Source organism: Hemitrygon akajei, chromosome 11 (assembly GCF_048418815.1).
Source record: "Hemitrygon akajei chromosome 11, sHemAka1.3, whole genome shotgun sequence".
Taxonomy (NCBI): Eukaryota; Metazoa; Chordata; class Chondrichthyes; order Myliobatiformes; family Dasyatidae; genus Hemitrygon; species Hemitrygon akajei.
The window spans coordinates 164,589,046-164,613,898 of record NC_133134.1 but is presented as its reverse complement, the minus strand read 5'-3'; the positions used below and the strand labels follow the sequence as shown (position 1 = coordinate 164,613,898).

At 41.3% G+C, this 24,853-nt stretch overlaps 1 protein-coding gene across 2 annotated transcripts in view; it reads right to left on the bottom strand.

Moving 5' to 3' along the window:
* LOC140736234 (serine/threonine-protein kinase 3/4) overlaps positions 1 to 24,853 on the bottom strand; it is a 198,565-nt gene that overhangs the window by 135,685 nt on the left and 38,027 nt on the right. For both annotated transcript variants that reach the window (XM_073062153.1, XM_073062154.1), the window contains exons 3-6: positions 17,533 to 17,661; positions 15,066 to 15,180; positions 5,172 to 5,336; positions 234 to 401 (exon numbers count right to left, since the gene is read on the bottom strand). In XM_073062153.1, the coding sequence (XP_072918254.1) occupies positions 234 to 401; positions 5,172 to 5,336; positions 15,066 to 15,180; positions 17,533 to 17,661 (577 nt within the window). The remainder of the gene's footprint in view (positions 1 to 233; positions 402 to 5,171; positions 5,337 to 15,065; positions 15,181 to 17,532; positions 17,662 to 24,853) is intronic.

Sequence of the window (24,853 nt, the reverse complement as noted above, 5' to 3'; positions counted from 1 at the left end):
CATTATGTGTGTGTTATTCTGGATTTCCAAACATCAGCAGAATCTACTGTGTTTATGCTGAGTGTTCCCCTCCCATTTTAAACATTCTCAGCTCTAAAGCCACCAGTTATTTTTCTTCCAAATGTAGAGAAACACATACTATGATCCTTTCCAAAAGCTGAGGTGGTAATGTGAACTCGTGCACAGAATGAGGCATGAATGCCTTTGAAATGTCTAGCTTTTCTTCTCCTTACCCTCATTGGATGAATGTCCGCGTACGGGGGCTTCCCTTCAGCCATCTCTATCGCTGAAATCCCCAATGACCAGATGTCCGCCACGCAATTGTAACCGATTTCCTGGATCACTTCGGGCGCCATCCAGAATGGAGTCCCAATCACTGTGTTCCTCTTGGCCATTGTATCCTAAAAGCATACACACAAGTTATTCAAAGGAGCCTCCAAGTGGGCTGTCAGCGCTTTACCAGTCCAATGCATAAATTTGAGATCAGTATGCAGCAGGCCCCTGAGATGTGTATTTTTTCTTTAAATCCAATTTGAGATCATACTTTTCCCTGTTCTTTTCAACTCACCATACACATAATGCTGGAGGAACTCAGCAAGTCAGGCAGTGCCTACAGAGAGAAATAAAGAGCCAGGATTTCGAGCCAAAACCCTTCATCAGGACCTCTCCATTTGTTCCTTCCACAGATGCTGCCTGACCTGCTAAGTTTCTCCAGCATTTTGTGTGTGTTGCTCTGTTCTTTTCAATCCATTTCCTTTTTGAAATATACCACTGAATCCTCTCACTCCAACCCCACCGCCACCCCCCAAGCACTGCATTCAGATTGCAGTGTTTAAGCAGGAGCCAGAGGCCAGTACACAACACCTCTGCATTACACACAACTGCGACATAGCAACATCGTGATTTGGGAGAAATAACCAACATTCTAATTCAAAATTAGAACCAACTAGGAATATGGTAAATTGGTTTGTCATTGTTACACATACTGAGTTACAGTGAAAAGCCCACCCTGCGTACTGTCCCTACATATCTATTCATTACAGACACAACAAGGGAAAGTAAAACCAGAATGGAGAATAAAGTGTTACAATTACAGAGAAAGCGCAGACAATAAGGTGTAAGGTCAAGGTGAATTGCGGTCAAGGTGCAAATTATCTTAAGATCTTCAACTACACGTTAAACACATTTAAACACTCATCACTATTTATAGTGGGGTATTATTTCAGCTTTCTCCATCCAATGCCCCACCTCCAACACACTGACGTTGGCAATACTGTCAATAACCCTTCTCTAATGATGTAAATAAGGTTGAAAGAGTACAGAAAAAATTAGAAGGATGTTGCTGGGATTGCAGGACCTGGGGTGAATAGGTGGGACTTTATTCCTTGGAACGTAGAAGACTGAGAGGAGATTTGACAGAGGTATACAAAATTATGAGGGGTATAGATGGGGCTAATGCGAACAGGGTCTTTCCACTGAGCTTGGGTGGGATTACAACCAGAGGTCATGGGTTAAGGGTGAAAGGTGAGAAGTTTAAAGTGACCACGAGGGGAAACTTCTTCACTCAGAGGGTCATGAGAGTGTGCAATGAGCTGCCAGCACAACAGTGCATGTGAACTCGATTTCAACATTTAAGGGAGGTTTGGACAGGTACATGGATGGGAGGGGTATGGAGAACTATGGTCCAGGTGCAGGTCGACAGAAGAAGGCAGTTTACATGGTTTAGCACAGGCTAGGTGGGCCAAAGGGCCTGTTTCTGTGCTGTACTTTTCTATGATGGTATTGAATGCAGCTAACTTAAAGAATCTATTTCAGCAACACTCTAAGGCCAAATGGAGTAAACTGGTAAAGAACTAAACGTCCAAAAAGAGAACAGAAGGCTAGTGGATTTACAATATTCACAGGCTATATCATTTTACTATGAAACGTGTCAGCGAAGACCATGGCTCCTACAGGTCACCTTCTATTCCCTATATCACGACACTATGAGCCAACAGCTAGGTAAAGGAAACACATCGGACCTCTGCCTTCAATGGCAGTGCTCTATGATTAAGACCAAAGAAACTGTGGCTAATAATTATTATTCTCCATTTGTCCCCAGTGTGAAGCATGGAAATTGTAATTGTGGAAGCTTTGGGAAACCCACATTTATTCCTTCAAGCACAATATACTCTCAAATGTTTTCTCACAGGGCTCACTGTCCATTACTCAACAGAGGTATCAGCCCCAGTTACGCTGTCCTGGTAACACCGTAAGTCCCAAAAGACACAGGAACAGAATCAGGCCATTCGGCCCAGCAAATCTGCCCCACCATTTCAACATGGATTATTTATTATTCCTGCTCAACCCCATTCTTCTACCTTCTCCCCATAACCTTTGACACTCTGCCTAATCAAGAACGTATCCACCTCCGTTTTAAATTTACCCAAAGTCTTTGCCTCCACTGTTGCTTCTGGCAATGAATTCCAGATATTCACCTCCCTCTGGCAGAAGAAATTCCTCCTCACCTCAGTGCTAAAGAGATGTCCTTTTATTTTGAGGCTGTGCCCTCAGATCCTAGACTCTCCCATGAATTGCAACATCCTCTCCACATCCACTCTTAGTCTTTCAATATTCAGTAAGTTTCAATGAGATTCCCCCTCATTATTCTAAACTCAACTGCGCAGGCCCAGAGCTCTTAACCACTCCTCAAACATTAACCCTTTCATTCCCAGAATCATTCTCGCAAATTTCATCTGGACCCTCTCCAATGCCAGCACATTCTTTCTTAGATAAAGGGACACAGAAAGATTACTTATTCTGTGCTTGCTCTGGCTCTTCCAGTTACATCCTACTTTTTCAGATGGGGGGTATATTCTAAAAAAAAGCAAAAAGCCGTGTCTTTCAGGCATGAAGTTAGAAAACACTTCACATGCTGAGCTTCATGAAGTGTTGGAAATAGATTCCACAAACAGCAATCGCTGCTAAATCAAATGACAATTGTGAGCTTCGGGGTAATATTATTGATTTCTGTAAATGATTCCAGGACAAAGCTGTGGAATTTAAATATGGAACAACAGCTTAATGAATGGTGTGGTTAGCTCAAAAAGACAGTCTCCTTGCTTGAACATCTCATTCAATACATCTAAAAGTGGTTTCTACTACTATATCTCAGACTTAAAGTTTATTTTAATATATTAAAATATTCCTTTTATATTTTGCCAATAGATTTTTGTTGATATTCTCTAAAACTGAAGATATTTGCTTAGAAGCTACTTTCTGTAGCTAATAAAGTGCCCACTGAGTGTATGTCCATGGTCTTCTGCTGCTATAGCCCATTCACTTCAAGATTCAACATGTTGTGTGTTCAGAGATCGTCTTCTGTACACCGTCTTCTGTACACCACTGTTGTTAAAGTCTGTCTCGAGCCTTATCGGCTCATCAGGCCGGTGTTTATGCCGGTTTCCGTGGCGTGAAGCGAGACGAGACCCCCCCCAGATAGGACGCCAGTCTATCACGAGGTTAACCCTCCAGCATTTTGCCGGTACCCATTTTCAGCTGGGTGGCCTGGAACAATGTGTGGTTAAGTGCCTTGCTCAAGGACACAAAACGCTGCCTCGGCTGGGACTCGAACTCACGACCTTCAAGTCAAGTCAAGTCAGGTCAACTTTTATTGTCATTTCGACCATAACTGCTGGTACAGTACATAGTAAAAATGAGACAACGTTTTTCAGGACCATGGTTTACATGACACAGTACAAAAAACTAGATTGAACTACATAATAAGAAAAAACACAGAGAAAGCTACACTAGACTACAGACCTACACAGGACTGCATAAAGTGCACAAAAACAGTGCAGGCATTACAATAAATAATAAACAGGACAGTAGGGCAAGGTGTCAGTCCAGGCTCTGGGTATTGAGGAGTCTGATAGCTCGGGGGAAGAAACTGTTACATAGTCTGGTCGTGAGAGCCCAAATGCTTCGGAGCCTTTTCCCAGATGGCAGGAGGGAGAAGAGATTATATGAGGGGTACATGGGGTCGTTCATAATGCTGTTTCCTTTGCGGATGCAGCGTGTAGCGTAAATGTCTGTGATGGCGGGAAGAGAGACCCCGATGATCTTCTCAGCTGACCTCACTATCCGCTGCAGGGTCTTGCGATCCGAGATGGTGCAATTTCCGAACCAGGCAGTGATGCAGCTGCTCAGGATGCTCTCAATACAACCCCTGTAGAATGTGATGAGGATGGGGGGGGTGGGAGATGGACTTTCCTCAGCCTTCGCAAAAAGTAGAGACGCTGCTGGGCTTTCTTTGCTATAGAGCTGGTGTTGAGGGACCAGTTGAGATTCTCTGTCAGGTGAACACCAAGAAATTTGGTGCTCTTTACGATCTCTACCGAGGAGCCGTCGATGTTCAGCAGGAAGTGGTCGCTCCGTGCCCTCCTGAAGTCAACAACCATCTCGTTTGTTCACATTAAGAGACAGGTTGTTGGCTCTGCACCAGTCCGTTAGCCGCTGAACCTCCTCTCTGTAAGCTGACTCGTCGTTCTTGCTGATGAGACCCACCACGGTCGTGTCATCGGCGAACTTGGTGATATGGTTCGAGCTGTGTGTTGCAGCACAGTCATGGGTCAGCACAGCGAACAGCAGTGGACTGAGCTAGTCCAACGCCTTAACCACTTGGCCACGTGCCACACCACACCACTATTGTAACACGTGGTTATCTGAATTACTGTCACCTTCTTGTCACCTTGAACCACGCTGGCCATTCTCCTCTGACCTCTCTCACTAACAAGGCATTTTTGCCCACAGAACTGCTGCTCACTGGAAATTTCTTGTTTATCACACCACCCTCCGTAAATTCCAGAGACTGCTGTCCATGAAAATCCCAGGAGGTCAGCAGTTTCTGAGATACTCAAACCACCCCATCTGGCACCAACAATCATTCCACAGTCAGAGTCACTCAGATCACATTTCTTCCCCATTTTGATGTTTGATCTGAACAACAACTGAACCTCTGGACCATGTCTGCATGCTTTTCTGCATTGAGTTGCTGCCACGTGATTTGCTGATTAGATATCTACATTAAATAGCAGGTGTACAAGTGTACCTAATAAAGTGACCACTGAGTGTAATTCATTATAAGAGTCATTTAGCTTTTGGGGGACCGCTGGTCTTTGGCGATAACTTACAGTAAGCTGACCCGCAACTCCAAAATCCGCCAGTTTAGCATGCCCCTCGTTGTTCAGCAAGATGTTTCCAGCTTTGATGTCCCTGTGGATCTTTCTCATGAAGTGTAGATATTCCAACCCTTTTAACGTGGATTGTAAGATTGTGGCAATCTCATCCTCTGTTAGCTGAAGAAAAGGAAACAAATCTGAGTTAAAATGTAGTCTCTTAAAAACATTTTGAAGAGTGTATTTCTAAATAACTGTCACTGGGAAAGTATCACACTGTCTGATATAATGGTAGCCACTTTTCCTCACCGAGATTCCCCAACTCAATTAATTTGAGTCTAATAAAATAGATGATTGTGGATTTAAGGATGAAGCAGGCTGACCACTCCCTACTACACATCAATGGCTCCTCTGTGGAGAGTCAGGAGCACCAAGTTTCTGGCTTACAGATACTCTCACCCAGTTCCATCAGCACCTTTAGAAAAGTAAGCCCAGCAACACCTCCACCATCCATCCACAATCACTTTGACCTCCTACTTTCGGTCAGAAATAGTAATACTGTGTATATTTAACTATACATCTACAGAACACGTCCATCTGTTAATATTACTTTATGTGCCGTACGTGATACGTCAGTGGTGCTGTGAGGATTACATTCCTGGACTTCTCTAGTGCCTTTAACACCATCCAGCCCAAGATCTTAAGGCACAAACTAACGGAGATGGGAGTAGACTCTCACATGGTGGATTGGATAGTGGACTACTTGACAGATAGACCTCAGTATGTGCGGTTGGGAGACTGTAGGTCTGACACGGTGGTCAGCAGCACAGGAGCGCCGCAGGGGACCGTGCTCTCTCCGGTCCTGTTCACCCTGTACACATCAGACTTCCAATATAACTCGGAGTCCTGCCATGTGCAGAAGTTCGCTGACGACACGGCCATAGTGGGGTGTGTCAGGAATGGACAGGAGGAGGAGTATAGGAAACTGATACAGGACTTTGTGATATGGTGCAACTCAAACTACCTGCGTCTCAATATCACCAAGACCAAGGAGATGGTGGTGGACTTTAGGAGATCTAGGCCTCATATGGAGCCAGTGATCATTAATGGAGAATGTGTGGAGCAGGTTAAGACCTACAAGTATCTGGGAGTACAGTTAGACGAGAAGCTAGACTGGACTGCCAACACAGATGCCTTGTGCAGGAAGGCACAGAGTCGACTGTACTTCCTTAGAAGGTTGGCGTCATTCAATGTCTGTAGTGAGATGCTGAAGATGTTCTATAGGTCAGTTGTGGAGAGCGCCCTCTTCTTTGTGGTGGCGTGTTGGGGAGGCAGCATTAAGAAGAGGGACGCCTCACGTCTTAATAAGCTGGTAAGGAAGGCGGGCTCTGTCGTGGGCAAAGTACTGGAGAGTATAACATCGGTAGCTGAGCGAAGGGCGCTGAGTAGGCTACGGTCAATTATGGAAAACCCTGAACATCCTCTACATAGCACCATCCAGAGACAGAGAAGCAGTTTCAGCGACAGGTTGCTATCGATGCAATGCTCCTCAGACAGGATGAAGAGGTCAATACTCCCCAATGCCATTAGGCTTTACAATTCAACCGCCAGGAGTAAGATATGTTAAAGTGCCGGGGTTGATTGTATTTAATGTATTTAAGTAAACTACTTAAGAACTTTTTAAAAGCTATTATTAATGCTTTTTGAGAGAGTATTGTATGTAATTAGTTTTGCTACAACAAGTGTATGGGACATTGGAAAAAATGTTGAATTTCCCCATGGGGATGAATAAAGTATCTATCTATCTACTGTATGTTGCACCTTAGTCCTTAAGGAAAGTTGTTTCATTTAGCTGTATACATGCATTCGGTTGAATGATGAAAAAAACTTCAGCTGAATTAACTATGTACCCAAATGACTACATGCTCTCTCAAGATGTGTTCTCCATTCATATCTAATTGGTACTCAAATCTGGAAAGATCTTGCATTTTAATAGCATCTATTATGACCATTGGACATGCTGGAGCATTTCACTGTCATTCTGTGGAATGCCATGGGGTCTCAAGATGGCGCTCATGGAGTAAACCACTTCTAGGCTTTGCTCCAAACCTTTTACGTCTTTTTAACCTACAAACACCCCTTAAAGGATCTTCTTATACTTATTCTAAAGGGGTCTAAACATACAGAATTTTTCTTTTTAACTATTTGAATTATTCTCAACTTGCTGAAATGTCTAAAGCAAAAGAATCGAAACAGACGAAAGAACCGATAACTTTAGAAACAATTGTGAAGCTTATAGAAGACAAATTTGAAGAACTGGAGAGAAAAATAACCGTAAAGCTTTTTTGGTTTGATGAACGTTTGAAGCTGGTTGAAGAAAAGCTCCAGATACTTACACTGGAATCACAAAAACAACAAGCAAGTATTTTGGCTCTTGAAGAAGCCGCTCGCAAGATCGTATAATTGAAAAAATACAAGAAGAGCAAACTTCGACTTCTCAACAGATGGATCGTTATAAAGTTAAAATTACTGATTTGGAAAATCGCTCTCGAAGACAAAATCTTCGGTTAATTGGGATTCCGGAAAAATTTGAGAGCGGTGATCTTACCGTTTTCTTCTCTAAATTTCTAATGGATGTCTTGGGTCCAGAGGTACTGGACTCTCTCCCGGTAATCGATCGGGCACACCGTGTCTCCCGTTTTCGGTCTGATTCAAGTTTGAAACCACGACATGTAATTCTCCGGATCCATTACCCTCATACCAAAGAACGTTTGATTCGGGCAGCTCGGAAAAAGGGTATGATCAGCTATCAAGAGTTTAAATTTCGCATTCTGGAAGATTATAGCCCTGAAGTCTTAAGGGCAAGAATGGCTTTTAGATCGGTTATGTCGAAATTTCACCAGAAAAGCTGCAAGCAAGCGCTGTTATTTCCAGCACACTTGAGAGTCACTCTTGAGGATGGAACTTTTCGGCTGTTTAAATCTCCAGCGGATGCTCAAAGTTTCCTGGAACAATGACATTCGATCGGGCTGACTAATGTAATTTAGCCTATAGATTTGGATCTGTTACAGAATGATGTTTGGTTTTTTTTTGGGTATGGCTTACATGTATTTCTTATATACGGTTAAAGCTCTTTTTGCTGGGTTTATTTTGACTTTATTATTTTTCCATATTATTAATCTATTAGCGTTGAAAATAACTTATTAGGGTTTTTTTTTCCTTTTTGCTTTTCTTTTTAAGCTGATATACGCTTTTTTATACTCTTAACATTTAAATATTAAGATTTTTTTTAAAAATAAAATGGCGTTTCTTCTTCCCGACAGACTTTAGTGCTTGGAACGTCATATCTGTTTTGATGTGTTTGAAAGTTTTAAACTTTCATTTAAAATACCAATCCAGTATTAGTCATTTATGGGTTTTATTGTTTTAATTCTTTTTAACCCTTTTGTTTATATACATTTATAATACTAATTTTATATTTTAACTTTTGTTACACCAACCCTTTCTTATAATGTGGGTTGTTTGTATTTTTTTTAAACTTTGTTGTGTCTGAGTTGCCGTCTTGAGACACAGGGGTAATTTTAGTATTAGATTGCTTGCTTGCCTCTTTTTGGCTTTTTTCCTGGGGTTTTGAGGGTGGAGGGAGGGGTATTTTTCTTTTTTCTTTTCTTTTTGCTTGCTTTCTGCTTAGTTTTATTTCATGGGCTTATATGAAACTACAAAAATGGTCGCAGTGCCGTGACTTCCGGTTTCTCCTTGAACTTACTTCCTTCTTCCGGGTTCATGAGTTCACTTTTTTTTCAAACTTATGTGTTAACTGTAATAAATATTGTCAATATGGATAGGACTATTAACTTTGTTTCTTGGAATACTAATGGTTTAAATCATCCGATCAAACAGAAAAAAACATTCAAAGTATTCCATAGAATGAATGCTAATGTTATTTTTGTACAAGAGACTCATGTAAGGAAGGTGGATAGTCAACGGTTGTTTAGGTTTTGGAAGGGCCAACAGTATCACTCAAATTCGCACGCCAAAGTAAGAGGTGTTTCCATTTTTATAGATTCATCAACTTCTTTTATACATCATGAAACAATTTCAGATCCGCAAGGTAGATTTTTGCTTATTACTGGTCTACTTTTTAATCAAAAAGTTGTTTTAGTTAATGTTTATGCTCCAAATACTGATTGTCCTGAATTTTTTAAATGTTTATTTACATCCTTTCCTAATTTGAATCAATATAGATTGATAATGGGTGGGGATTTTAATTGTTGTTTAAACCCTTTGATGGATAGATCCAAGCCCACCCAAACTCTTCCGAATAAATCGGCTTCTCTCATTAACTCTTTTATGATTGATTCAGCTATTTGTGAAATTTGGCGTTTTTTACACCCTAATGACAAAGAGTTTTCATACTTTTCCCATGTTTACCATAATTACTCAAGAATTGATTACTTTTTCATTGATCACCATTTACTTACAGATGTTATGGATTGTAAATATGACTCTATTACCATATCTGATCATGCACCTTTGAAGTTATCTATTAAGATGACGGATTCATATATTAATACTAAAGGTTGGAGGTTTAATCCTGTTTTATTGCAGGATTCTGACTTTGTCAACTTTATTAAACAGCAAATTGATTTGTTTTTCTCAACAAATTCTACAGCAGAGATCTCTAGTGGAACTTTGTGGGATACTTTTAAGGCATATATCCGTGGACAGATTATTTCATATTCTGCTGGAGTTAGGAAACGAACTAATTCTAAAATATTAACACTAGTTGATAAAATCAAAGCAATTGACAAGATTTATTCAATGACCCCTAGCAAAGAATTTTATAAAGAAAGAGTGGAACTTCAAATGGAGCATAGCTTACTATTATCCTCCTCGATTGAAAGTCAGTTAATTAAATCAAAAGCCCAATTCTATACATATGGAGATAAGTCTGGTAAATTACTAGCTAACCAATTGAAAATTGCTTCGGATAAACGACAGATTACTAGGATTCGTAAACAAGATGGTACTTTGACGATTGATCACAAAGAGATAAATAAAGCCTTTCAAGATTTTTATAATTCCTTATAATCAATCAGAATGTACTAAGGACTCTTCTATAATAAATGAATTTTTAAGGAAATTGAATATTCCAAAAGTAACTGTTGAGGATAGTGTATTTTTGGATACACCTATTACGGAGTCTGAAATAGAAAAGGCTATTTTTTCAATGAATTCGGGTAAAGCTTCTGGTCCAGATGGTTTTTCTACAGAATTTTTAAAATCTTTTTCTTCCGTACTTTCTCCTTGGCTTTGTAAAATTTTTAAAGATGCATTAAGTATAGGCAAACTACCACAATCTTTTTATGAAGCTTCTATTTCTTTAATTCTTAAAAAAGATAAAGACCCTACTGAATGCGCATCCTATCGGCCTATATCCTTGTTGAATACGGATTTTAAGATTTTCAGTAAAATTTTGGCTATTAGATTAGAAAATATATTACCTCAAATTATTTCTGAAGATCAGACTGGATTTATTAAAAATCGCTATTCATCTTTTAACATTAGAAAATTAATTAATATTAATTATACCTCTTCATCTAAAATACCAGAATGTGTCATTTCTTTAGATGCCGAAAAAGCATTTGATAGAGTCGAATGGCCATATTTATTTAATACAATGCAACATTTTAACTTTAGTTCAAAATTTATATCATGGATTAAATTAATATACCATAAACCCTTAGCTTCGGTTTTTACCAATAATCAAAGATCCCCTTTTTTTCAGTTATTTCGGGGTACAAGGCAAGGTTGTCCTTTAAGTCCTTTATTATTTGACATTGCTTTAGAACCCTTGGCTATAGCTATTCGTGAATCACCCAATATTTTCAGTATTACCCGTGGGGAGACGACGTATAAGGTATCATTATATGTGGATGACTTGTTATTATATATATCTGACCCTGAAAGATCTATTCCTGCTATTTCTTCTTTGCTCGCTCAATTTAGTAACTTTTCTGGTTATAAATTGAATTTTAATAAGAGTGAACTATTTCCATTAAATATGCATGTTCCAATTTATAATCATGTACCATATAGAATTGTTAGATTATTTTACTTATTTAGGTATTAAAATTACTAAAAAACATAAAGATTTATTTAAAATTAATTTTCTACCTTTAATCGATCAAATTAAGCAACTTGTTAATAGGAGGTCTCCACTATCTTTGTCTTTGGTAGGCAGAGTTAATGCCATTAAGATGATGATACTACCTAAATTTTTATATTTATTTCAAGCATTACCAATTTTTATTCCTAAATCTTTTTTTGATATGGTTGACTCTAAAATATCTTCTTATTTGTGGCAGAACAAAAATCCTAGACTAGGCAAAAAATATTTACAGAAGCCTAAGAAGGAGGGCGGCTTGGCTCTACCAAACTTAAGATTTTACTATTGGGCAGTTAATATACGGTATTTAATATTCTGGACACAAGAATCGACTACAGCTGTTTGCCCACAATGGGTAAATTTGGAATGTAAATCTGTGCAAGATTTTTCACTGATCTCAATCTTAGGATCTTCACTTCCTTTTTCGTTACTCAAAATGAATAAACAGATAACTAATCCCATAGTCAAGTATACATTACGAATTTGGTTTCAATTTTGTAAATTTTTTGGCTTGAATAAGTTTATGCTGTCATGTCCTATAATATCTAACTACTTCTTTCGGCCTTCATCTATAGATCAAGCTTTTCTTTTATGGAAAACAAAACGTATAACATGTTTTCGTGATCTGTTTTTGGATGATAACATTATGTCCTTTGAACAGCTATCTAATAAATATAATTTACCTAAAACCCATTTTTTTAGATATTTGCAAGTCAGAAATTTTCTGTATAATGAATTAAAGTCTTTTTCGAAAGAAAGTCCATTGGACATTACAGAAAGAATTTTAGCCCTCAATCCTTGTCAAAAGGGTTTAGTAACTATCATTTATAATATGATTATGAGTGTACAGTCAGGTGTATCAGAAAAAATTAAGAAGGAATGGCAAGAAGAATTGTATTGTCCTATATCTACTGAGCAATGGGAAAAAATTTTATCATTGGTAAATTCGTCCTCTATTTGTGCTAAACATGCCCTAATACAATTTAAGGTTGTACATAGAGCTCACATGTCTAAAGATAAACTTGCTCGATTTTATTCTTATGTTAATTCAACCTGTGACAGATGTCATTCTGATGTTGCTTCATTGACTCATATGCTTTGGTCTTGTCCTTGTTTACAAAATTATTGGGAAGATATTTTTAATATTATTTCAAGAGTTTTAAATATCAATTTCCAACTGCATCCTTTTACTGCAATTTTTGGTTTACCAATGATAGATAATAATTGTCTATCCGCTTCATCTCAATGAATGATTGCATTTGTTACATTAATGGCTAGAAGATCTATTTTACTGAATTGGAAAGAAATTAACCCTCCAACTGTATTTCAGTGGTTTTCTCAAACTATTTCTTGTTTGAGTTTAGAAAAAATTAGAAGCGTGGTTTTTGATTCTTCAGTTAAATTTGAGGAAACTTGGAGACCATTTATTCAACATTTTCATATGAGTTAAATGGTCTGATCCTGAACCTTACTGTTATTATCCTTAATTATTTGGATGGAGGTTCGGAGTTATCGGCACTACTGTATGTATTTAACATTATGCAATTGCCCATGTTGGTTAGATTTTTTTTAGTTTTTTTTAAGTTTTCTTTTAGTTTTTTTGGGGTTTTTTTTTTTCTTTTTTTCGATTCTTTTACATTAATACTATGAGTTTGGGAGGCCTTATATATTGATTATTACATATCTGATTGTCTATTTAAACTATTAATTATGTACTCTCAAACATTTTGTATTCATATTTCACTTATGTTTTTCTTAAAATTAATAAAAAGATTTAAAAAGAAAGGAATGCCATCATTATCATTAAGGAAAAGTACAGCTGCCACTTTGCGCTAGTTCTTATCAGTTTGTATAAATTCCTTTCAGAACTTGCAATGTTAAGGCTTACAAACACAAGTTTTCTGCACAAAACAGCCGAAATATTATCTTGCAATTTGCTTTGAGGCCTCAATTAGGACAAGCAAAGGCAAGTATGTTTAATGCCTCCAAACAGGTTTCATCATGCTTCAATTTAGCTAACAGCAACCACCTAAAATTATTCCATTTCCTTTTCCTACAACATTATCTTCTAAACCCCACTGCTAATAGGAACTTTATCAGTCAGGGTATTAATTATGGGGGTGGTAGGGTGGAGATATGTCTCTACCAAAAGGAGGTGTAAAGCTAGCCTGCAGGTCACCCTTGGGCAAAGTGTAGCAACTGTTTGGCACTTCCCCCCCACCCCCCAATCAGCAGGAGGTGGATGGTCATATGAGCAGCTGGTGCATATCACAAGTCCTGGTTATGTGACCACTGAACGCCAGGCAGACAATCTCTGAAGAGTATTGATAATGGCTGCAGTCACCTGTCTTGTAAAGACACTGCCCAGAAGAAGGCAATGGCAAACCACTTCTGTAGAAAAATTTGCCAAGAACAATCATGGTCATGGAAAGATCATGATCACTCATGTCATACGACACGGCAGCTACAACAATGCACCAAAATAAAAACATTAAGTGTCACAAACACGCAGAGTCAATCACAAGCAATGGGAAGAGAACTAGAGCTCTAGGGAAGAATCATCGACCCAAATGTTAAGCATAATTTATTTTCCACAGAATCTGCTTGACTGAAAAGCATTTCCAGCAGTTTCTGCTCGTCAGATTTCCTGCATCTATAGTTCTTTACTTTTCAATAATGCACCAAGATTCCTGGCACTCTGGAAAATATACATGATATTCCAGCTAATACTTCATATAGATTAAATAATAAAGATTACATTTATTTGTCACATGTACATTGAAACACACGGTGAAATGTGTCATTTCCATTATTTTTTGTGATGTGCTGGGGCAGTCCATAGGTATTGCCAGGACACAATATGCCCACAACTCACTAATCATACATCTTCGGACTGTGGGAGGAAGTCGGAGATGCAGCACCTGGAGGAAACTCACACGGTCATGGGGAGAACATAAGAACTCCTTATAGACAGCAGTGAGAATGGAACCTGGTGCTTTACGGCGATTGTGCTAACCTCTAGGCTACCAAGACGCCCTTTTTCTTTTTAATTCAATGGCAAAATAATCTGGATTGCTTATAACCTTATAGGTTATAACCAAAATAAGCTTGCCTTGCTAGGAGCCAAGAATTCACAGAACAAAAATGTGCCACCGCTCTTACACTACAGCATTGCTAGCGGAGTTGAGACAGTCTTTCATAACATCAATGGAATGAATAGTTCTTTGCTCAGCTTTCGAATTGATAATAAGTAATTTACAATTACAAATGGGAGTGGCTTAGATCATAATCAAAGTGATAACAAAGTTTTGGAAGGAAGAAGGAAGGGATTAAACTGGTAAACTTCATCAGTGGGCAATCCCCATTTGCAGACCTATGATCTCCACCCACTCTACACTCTACATCTAGCTTCTTAGATACTATCTAGCTGAATGGTATTTCTGACACTACGTGCTGTTCGTTAACATCTTATACTTCACGATTAGTCACATTCCTTCACTAAGGTCCAACAGCAGGTCAAAAGCCAAAATTACTCAATATCCATTCCGACTGGGCAGGAAATTCTGAATCTCAAGGTAATGTATGGTGACATACACATACTGTAATAATAGATTTAATTTGAACTCCAAATAGAAAGAGCTGAAGTCCAAATATAAAGTCATTTTTGAAATGCTGAGTTAAGGGCCTGGTTTAAAAGAACTTGCACTCACATACTTGGGTTAGATAATGCACTGAATTACCGTTTTATTCCTTATCCGAATAAGATCTGACACTGAACCGGCTCCACAGTATTCCATGACGATCCACAGATCTGTATTCTTGAAATAGCTTCCATAGTACTTTACCACATGAGGACTGTGGAGAAAGGGGAAGATAATTAAAACATTTTTCTAGAAATAAAATAATGATTGAAAACAATGTTCATTATCCCATCCACTAAAACAATCTTAGAAACGGTCTCAATTTACCCAATGCTGTTGCATTACAAATAATTTAATGTAATCAGTTAGATTTGAAGTACTGGTTACATCTTCTTAGCAGGAGAGTGGAGCAGGAGGGGGCTATAAAGGCTTCAGATTTATTAATTTATCACATGTACATTGAAACATATAGTGAAAAGTGTCACTTCTATTAACAAGCAACACAACCTAAGGATGTGAGGGGGCAGCCCACTGGTGTCACCAGCACATTCATGCGCCAACAAAGCGTTCAGAAGAACAACACAAGCAGCAACAACAACTGTAAAGTCACATACACACAGGCCTCCAACACCGAGGTTAGGCTGCCCCTTTATCTCCAACCGCTAGTCCCTGGATCGGACCCGCGGACATTGGGCCTTCCACTTCCAGACCTACCGGACTCCAGGGCTTCGACCATCAGGCCCTGGCCTCAGGACTGAAGGAAGGCATTGGGTAAAGGGACAGGGCACTCAAAAGGGAGGAGACTGAAATGTTTGGACAAGATTATGTACTTGTCATTGAGCAAGTTTGGTCCTGTGTATGCACTCTTGTGTGCACCACGGGAAGAAAACAAGAAAGGCAGTAGGGAACCAGGTCTCCAGGGTCGAGGATGGCTAGCATCCATTCTTCTGAGGAGTGAAGACGCCTGCGGGTGAAAATTGTAAATGTTTATCAGCTACCACACAACCTGGTCAGGGCCTGGACTTCAGTCCATTAACAATGAGGTTCAGGACAATTAATGACCAAGCTCATTGTACAGGCTTAGCAGACAAACAAGGTGAATTGTGAGCCTTTAGAACTCTCTGCCCAGAGAGTGTCATAAGACAGATCATTAGATATATTCAATGTGGGAATGGCTAAATATTTGAAAAATTGGGGAACTGAGGGCCACGGGGAACAATAATTTGAGAGATCAAGGAATAGAAGGCTATGGGGACCTGGCACAAAAGAGAAGTCAAGGTGAATGAGCAGATGACCTGGCGTCGGAAGAACTGGTTCAACCCAAGGTTAGCTGTTCTTCTTTAAAGAAAGCCACAGGATATTTAACATCAGAATGAATCACTGCACATGAGCCATCTCAGGTATTTAACATTTATTTTCATTAACGGTTTTGTTTGTGCTTTGTGTCCCTTCCCTGATAATTTATCCAGATGTTTAACACATTTGTGTCGATATACACCCATACTCCCATTTTCCCCAGCTTAATTAACCTCACTCTGATGGCACAGATCAGATGATCAAAATAAGAATCAAGTCCGAGGCCCAGCCAAACGTCTCTGCACGAACACAAAGAGGCTTGCATTTCTTAGAAAGGGAGTTGGTGACTCTTATAAATGGGGAGGCAGAGTCATAGACCACTACAGGACAGAAACAGGCTCTTTTGTTTGTCTAGTCTATGTAGAACTATTATTCTACCTGGTCGCATTGACGGGCATCTGGACTATCACCCTCAGTACCCCTCCCATCCATGTACATCCAAGTTCAAAGTGTTTATTTGTAAAGCGATAATTACAAATGTGTGGATTAGGCCTCTACAGCCCTTCGAGCAGTGCTACCCCAGCAACTCCAGAACCCCGAATAACCACAACCTAATCACAGGAGAACTTACAGTGACAAATTAACCCACCCGGTATGCCTTTGGAGTGTGGGAGGAAGCCGAGGCACCCAGGGAAAACCCACACGTTCCATGGGGAGGATACAGAGACAGGTTACAGAAGTACGCCGAATGCCCCGAGCTGCAATCATGTCACACTAACTGCTACACTACTGGACAGCCCCTTTTATTTAGGGATACAGCGCAGTAACAGGCACTCTTTACCCAATTAACCTACTAACCATGCCTTTTTGGAATGCGAGAGGACACCAGAGCACCTGGCAGAAGCCCACGTGCTCCTGGGGAGGGGAGAGTGCACAAAAACTCTTCACAGACAATGGTGGGAATCGAACCTGGAATGCTGGTGTAACAGTGATCGGCTCACCACTACACTACTGTGACACCAGCCATGGGTTCCTTCACGCGCTGTGCCTAACAGCAGGTTTCACAGCATGAGTGGGGATGAATCATATTTCTTTTCACAGCTGAGTCTGAAGTTTTTTTTAAACCATTGAGTTACCACGTCACCACAGACAAACAGGAACTCCGGGCTCTATACCCCCACAGTTCCACCATATTACAATAACATCAATATTCATTTGTTTAAAAAAACAACTAACAAGTATCCACTAAGAAAAAATCATTTTGCCTCACCTATCACACTGCTGCATAATGGAGATCTCTTTGATAATCTCCTGCAAGTCTGATTCTACCGGGACCTGTTTGATTGCCACCACTTGGCCTGACTCCTTGTGGATTGCTTTGAACACACTGCCATAGGACCTAAGAGGAAACAGATCATTAGAATTTTGTAAACATTACACACTAAAGCAGTCTGCTACAGAGGGAAGACGGGGGAGAACAAAAATTAGAGATTTTCCCTTTGAGAGGGAATCATACAACATACCTTGATCTTTATTTATTCCTCCCCCTCGCTTTCCCCTTTTCCTCTCTGCCAGCAGAGCACACACACTAATAACAGATCTCGATCAATATCGTAGGCAATGTTCATTCCATTTCCTTCCCCTTACAGTGTCCTAAACACCACTTCAGTCACAGTGAAATTTATTGTGCACAGGTCCAATGAAAACTGGCTTGCAACAGCACCACAGGCACAGAGCATCAGAAAAGCAGCATTCACGAGAAAAATATAACTTAAGTGCAAGTTATACACAATTTTAATAAAGTGCATTTTAGTGTAAAGTGGTGCTAAACTGTAGTGATTAAGAATCAAATGGTTGAAGAGAAGGAGCTATTCTTGAAACAACACACACAAAATGCTGGTGGAACACAGCAGGCCAGGCAGCATCTATAGGGAGAAGCGCTGTCGACGTTTCGGGTCGAGACCCTTCATCAGGACTAACTGAAAGGAGAGAGATACTAAAAGATTTGAAAGTAGTCAGGGGAGGGGGAATTGTGAAATGATAGGATAAGACCGGAGGGGGTGGGATGAAGCTAAGAGCTGGAAAGGTGATTGGCGAAAGTGATACAGAGCTGGAGAAGGGAAAGGATCATGGGACAGGAGGCCTAGGGAGAAAGAAAGGGGGAGGGGAGCACCAGAGGGAGATGGAGAACAAACAGGCAGAGTGATGGGCAGAGAGAGAGAAAAAAACAAACAACTAAATATGTCAGGGATGGGGTAAGAAGGGGAGGGGGGGGCATTAACGGAAGTTAGAGAAGTCAATGTTCATGCCATCAGGTTAGAGGTGTTGTTCCACCAACCCGAATGTGGCTTCATCTTGACAGTAGAGGAGGCCATGGATAGACATATCAGAATGGGAATCGGACGTGGAATTAAAATGTGTGGCCACTGGGAGATCCTGCTTTCTCTGGCGGACCGAGCATAGGTGTTCCGCGAAACAGTCTCCCAATCTGCGTCGGGTCTCACCAATATATAAAAGGCCACACCGGGAGCACTGGACACAGTATACCACACCAGCCGACTCACAGGTGAAGTGTCGCTTCACCTGGAAGGACTGTCTGGGGCCCTGAATGGTGGTGAGGGAGGAAGTGTAAGGGCAAGTGTAGCACTTGTTCCGTTTACAAGGATAAGTGCCAGGAGGGAGATCGGTGGGAAGGGATGGGGGGGATAAATGGACAAGGGAGTCGCGTAGGGAGCGATCCCTGCGGAAAGCAGAAAGTGGGGGGAGGGAAAGATGTGCTTGGTAGTTGGAGGTGGATCCCGTTAGAGGTGGCAGAAGTTACGGAGAATTATACGTTGGATCCGGAGGCTGGTGGGGTGGTAGGTGAGGACAAGGGGAACCCTATCCCGAGTGGGGTGGCGGGCGGATGGGGTGAGGGCACATGTGGGGAAAATGGGAGAGATGCGTTTGAGAGCAGAGTTGATGGTGGACGAAGGGAAGCCCCTTTGTTTAAAAAAGGAAGACATCTCCTTCGTCCTGGAATGAAAAGCCTCATCCTGAGAGCAGATGCGGCGGAGACAGAGGAATTGTGAGAAGGGGATAGCATCTTTGCAAGAGACAGGGTGGGAAGAGGAATAGTCCAGGTAGCTGTGAGAGTCTGTAGGCTTATAGTAGATATCAGTAGATAGGCCGTCTCCAGAGATGGAGGCAGAAAGATCAAGAAAGGGGAGGTAATAGACCAGGTAAATTTGAGGGCAGGGTGAAAGCTATTCTTGAACCTGGCATTGTAGGACTTCAGGCTTCTGAACCTGCAGCCTGATGGTAGCTGTGAGAAGCCGGCATGGCCCACGGTCGCACCTTTGATGATGGATGCGGCCTTCTTGAGGCAGCAGTCTGACAGGTGCAACCAGTCACATTCTTTCAACAGTACACTTGAAACATATAAGATTATTAAGGGATTGGACATGCTAGAGGCAGGAAACATGTTCCCGATGTTGGGGGAGTCCAAAACCAAAGACCACAGTTTAAGAATAAGGGGTAGGCCATTTAGAACAGAATTGAGGAAAAACTTTTTCACCCAGAGAGTTGTGGATCTATGGAATGCTCTGCCTCAGAAGGCAGTGGAGGCCAATTCTCTGGATGCTTTCAAGAAAGAGTTAGATAGAGCTCTTAAAGATAGTGGAGTCAAGGGTTATGGGGAGAAGGCAGGAACGGGGTAATGATTGTGGATGATCAGCCATGATCACGCTGAATGGCGGTGCTGGCTCAAAGGGCCGAATGGCCTACTCCTGCACCTATTGTCACTTGAAGAGGTTTGTTAGACTGTTCAATAACAAGCCAGACCTCCTTTACCAGTCCAATGGTAGCTATGAAAAGAATGGCATGGCTTGTATGGAGGGGGATCTTTGATGACAGAAGCTGCCTATCTGCAGCGCCTCCTGCAGATACTACCAATGGTGGGGAGGAGAGTGGCCATGATGTATTTACCACTGAGGTAACAGAGGAATGTACACCGTCTACAATAAAGGACAGTGCTCACCACCTAGCGTTAGTGAGGTAAGGATGTTGACAGTCTCAATTCGGATGAGGCAAATCAAGTCAAGCAGGAGGTACAGGAGCCTAAAGAACAACATGTCAAGATTCAACAACAGCTTCTTCCCAAGTATCTTGCAGCCAGCTGAAAAACCCTACCTCAGTCTGTATTCCCTCCTCTCTTGATTTGCACTGATGCTGTTTTATTGTGTTGTGCAGTTTTGCATAATTTATGTTAGTTTAAGCTCAGTTTATTATTTTGTGACTGTATGTGCTGGATCGTAACTACAGGTATACAAGACCTTTAGATCTAGGAGCAGAATTAGGCCATTTGGCCCATCGAGTCTGCTCTGCCACTTCACCATGGCTGATCCATTTCCCTCTCAGCCCCAATCTCCTGCCTTCTCCCCATATCCCTTCATGCCCTGACTAATCAAGAATCAATCAACCTTTGCCTTAAACATACGTAAAGGCTTGGTCACCACAGCTGCCTGTGGCAACACATCCCACAGATTCACCATTCTCTGGCTAAGGAAATTCCTCTTCATGTGCTATATATGCACTGCGTTTTGCACTTTGGCCCCAGAGGAACAGTGTTTTGTTTAGTTGTATAGATGTATATGGTTGAGTAACAATAAATTGCACTTGAAACTTGAGGAGACATCTTTCCGGCAATAAACTGTGAAATTGTGGGTGGTGATCACAATGCAAACGTAAAAGCTGAAGCCAGAAGACGGCTACAAAACGTGCTCGTTGAGAAGTGCGGGTGTCCATTGCTGATATGTGCGCACAGGCGTCCTTGCACAGCCTCTAGTGTTTCCTTTACAACAGGAAACCCACAAGCAGATACTAGCTGTGGGGAAGCAGTATGCCTGCACCTTGCATCTTCTGTGAGCGCACATCAGAAAAGAAACAAGAACATACCCATCTTTCATGATATCTCAACATCCCACTGCACAGACAACCTCTAAAATTTGTGGAAAATGCCTCCAAGGCTACAAGTTCAATAAGCATGGTCTATTTCATTAAGTGCTCGTCAATATTAAATTCTGGAGTTTCAATTAAGTGAAGTAGCTAGCTTGAGTCCTTTCAGAACAAAATCTCTAGAGGATTACTGAATTAAAGCTCTAAAGGCTCAGCCTCAGAACAGAAGGATGTTGTAAAGAACGGAGATGCAGAGGAATTCCTTTAGCCAGAGGGTGGTGAATCTGTGGAAGTCATTGCCACAGGTGGCTGTTGAGGCCAAGTCATTGGGTATTAGTAAGGAGGTCAAAGAATACAGGGAGAAGGCAGGAGAACGTGGCTGAGAGAGATAATGAATCAGCCTTGATGGAATGGTGAAGACTTGATAGGCCAAATGGCCTAATGTTCTCTGTATTATTTTTATTTACACATTTTATCTTCTTTTGCACATTGGTGTTTTGTAGGTATTTTTCTGTACATGTCTGCAAGAAGATGAATCAGAAGATAACATCCATGTACTTTGATAATAAATTTACTTCAACATATGAGATTTCAGTGAGAGTTTAATTCATGGGGCAGAGACACAGAATTCTTGTGAGTGTTTTTGCCAAATTCTGACCGTGGTCACCCGTCGCCCTTTATCTCAGAAGCACTAACGAGGCACCCACCCTTTTCAGTGACCGCCTAATCAGTTGCTAGAGTAATGTCCAAGCAAGATAATCATGGAAGAGGAAGGTCGTCCAACCCATTTTACTTCAATCATGCACAAAGATTGGCAGTCTCCTTCTCTATTATAGTTTTAGTTGGTCAGCCATGAGTCAGAAAGTTATGGTTTTAAAAATGATTCCAAAGACTTGAGTACAAAATGCAGGCTGCCAATTCCAGTGCAGTGCCACGTTAACTGACCACCTTCCAGACAACTCATTAAACCAAGGCTCCGCCTGGCCCCTGGTATGCTGCAAAGAGATCCCACAACAATATTAGGAAGAAGATTATCTCATCAGTGCAGAGTACAGTTCAACAAGAAGAGAACAGGAGCAGACCCTTCAGCCCACAATCTTGTGCTAGACCAATCGAACGGCCAACTAAACTAATCTCTTCTACCTACATGAAGTCCATCCACATCCTTTCATTTTCCTCACACTCATGTGCTCACCTAAACATTTGTTAGAAGTCTCTAATATGCCTGCCTATACTGCCACCCAAGGCAGTGCATTCCAAGCACCTATCACTGTGTAAAAATCTTGCCCCTCACATCTCGTTTGAGATGGTGCCTTCGCACCTAAACACACGCCCTTTGGCATCAGAGATTGCAACCCCAGGAAAAAGATACTGTTTGCCTCCTCTCTCTATGCAAATAAGGAGGCCTGTCTGTTTAGAGGAAAACGTTTCCAGTCACACGGATTGCTACATATACCATCGGGTCAGTGAGCTCAATAAGGCTCAGTGGAACAGAAAATTGTTCATCTGGTTTCCTGTTTGTATTTATTGTGGGTTTCCAGTACATCAAAAATAGAAACAATATGTTCCATGATCTGCCCCAACTTGACTACAAGTAAACCTACAACAGAAATGTATGTACAGTATGTGCTGTGACTACAACACAGAGTGTTATGCCTCACACAAGTCAGAGTACTAGAAAGGGTGACCTCATTGAAACCGATTGAATGGTAAAAGGCCTCAATAGATCAGAGGTGGAGAGGATGTTTCCTATGGTGGGGAGTCTAAGACCAGAGGACACAGTCTCAGAATAGAGGGGCATCCTTGTAGAATGAAGATGAGGAGGAATTTCTTTAGCCAGAGAGTGGTGAATCCGTGGAATTCGTTGCCAGAGGCAGCTGTGGCAGCCAAGTCTTTACGTATATTTAAAGCGGAGGTTGATAGATTCTTGATTAGTCAGGGCATGAAGGGTTGTGGGGAGAAGGCAGGAGATTGGGACTGAGAGGAAAAATGAATCAGCCAAGATGAAATGGCGGAGCAGACTTGACGGGCCAAATAGGCTTATTCTGCTCCTATATCTTATGGTCTTACGCCTAAACTATCTCAGAGCAATCAGGGGTGGGCCTCAAAATGGCAGCCTTCCCTGTGATAACAACATCCCAGAAATGAATAAACAGACTCTCCACCCTCAGGCTAAAAAAAATTTCCTCATCTCTGTTCTAAAGGGATGTTCTTCTATTCCGAGGCTGTGCCCTCTGGTCCTAGACTTCCTTACGGCCGGCCCTCCACCGGTCAGGGAAGTATGATATGAGGAGCAAGCTGTTGCCCATGCAGCAGGCTCCCTCTCTCCATGCAGCTGAAGAACCCAAAGGAACGGCAGAGTTTGGCATCTGCAGCTAGTCGGTGTTGAACTCGATCAAGGTCTTAGGGAGTCCAGCTCTGGATTTTTCCCCTCAGGGTTTACTCCCAAAGCCTCCCCATGAGTGAGTACAGCCACAAAGCAGCAGAGGTTTAAGATCAGTTTTTCATCTCCATGATGAGCTGCCAACCACACTAACAAGCCCCATCTGCCCAAAGCAACTGGTTTTAAAGCACCAGAAACCTGCTTTTACCCCTTCTCCTGCCAGAAGAAATGGTTCCACCAGGCTAAGCCACAAATGATAGCCAGAAAATGGACTTAGTTGTCAAAGGCTATTTGAGATACACACAATCGGGAGCATTTAATACATAGTTGAAACTTATCCCCACTACCACCCCAGCTATAACAACATTAAGAAACCACCTAGACATACACTACCCCACTATAGGAAACATCCTCCCCACGTCCACTCTATCTTGGCCTTTCAATATTCAAAAGGTTCCAATGGGATCCCCCCCTCATTCTTTTAAACTCCAGTGCCATAAAACGCTCCTCATACAATAACCCCTTCACTGCCAGGATCATTCCTGTCAACCTCCTCTGGATCCTCGCCATTATGAGCACATCTTTTCCAAAAGAACGAGCCCAAAACTGCTCACAATACTCCAAGCGTGCACTGACTAATGTCTTGTAAAGCCTCAGTGCCTTCAGGAGGAGGTTTAGTGTCACTGACATACATTGTGAAATTTCGTTAAACTTGGTTGAAAGACGTTTTGTTTTGGAGAACTGAAAGAGGACTAAGGAGTGAGGCCCAGAGACCGAGTTTGCTGTGTTGTCCTCTCTGCATCAGCTTGAATAACCAAAAGAAACTGAGAAAGCACGTTGGCTGTGTACTTTAACAGAAAAGCTGGAAACACTCGAAAGATTAGATGGGATCTCTCACAATTCAAAAGATTCAGAGATTCAAAGTAGATTTATTATCTTATATACGTATGCAGTAGAAAACCCAGACGTGGCTTCTCGCAGACAGCCATGAAACAAAGGAACACCCAGTGTGCAAAATAACAAATCAAGCAAGTAACACCCAAAATACTAAACATTAAACTGCAGAGTCTTTGAAACAGTTTAGGAATGTTCAGTTCGCACTCTGTCATTCATTGACTGTAGGCCGTCAGTCTACCCTGATCAAAATCGCACAAAACAGCAATAAAACAAAGTAGTAACCAGAAACACACATAACATGAACTGCAGAATCCTCTAAACTGGGTGCAATCCACAAAATGTGCTGAGCAAAACTTGACCGAGACTCAAGACTTCC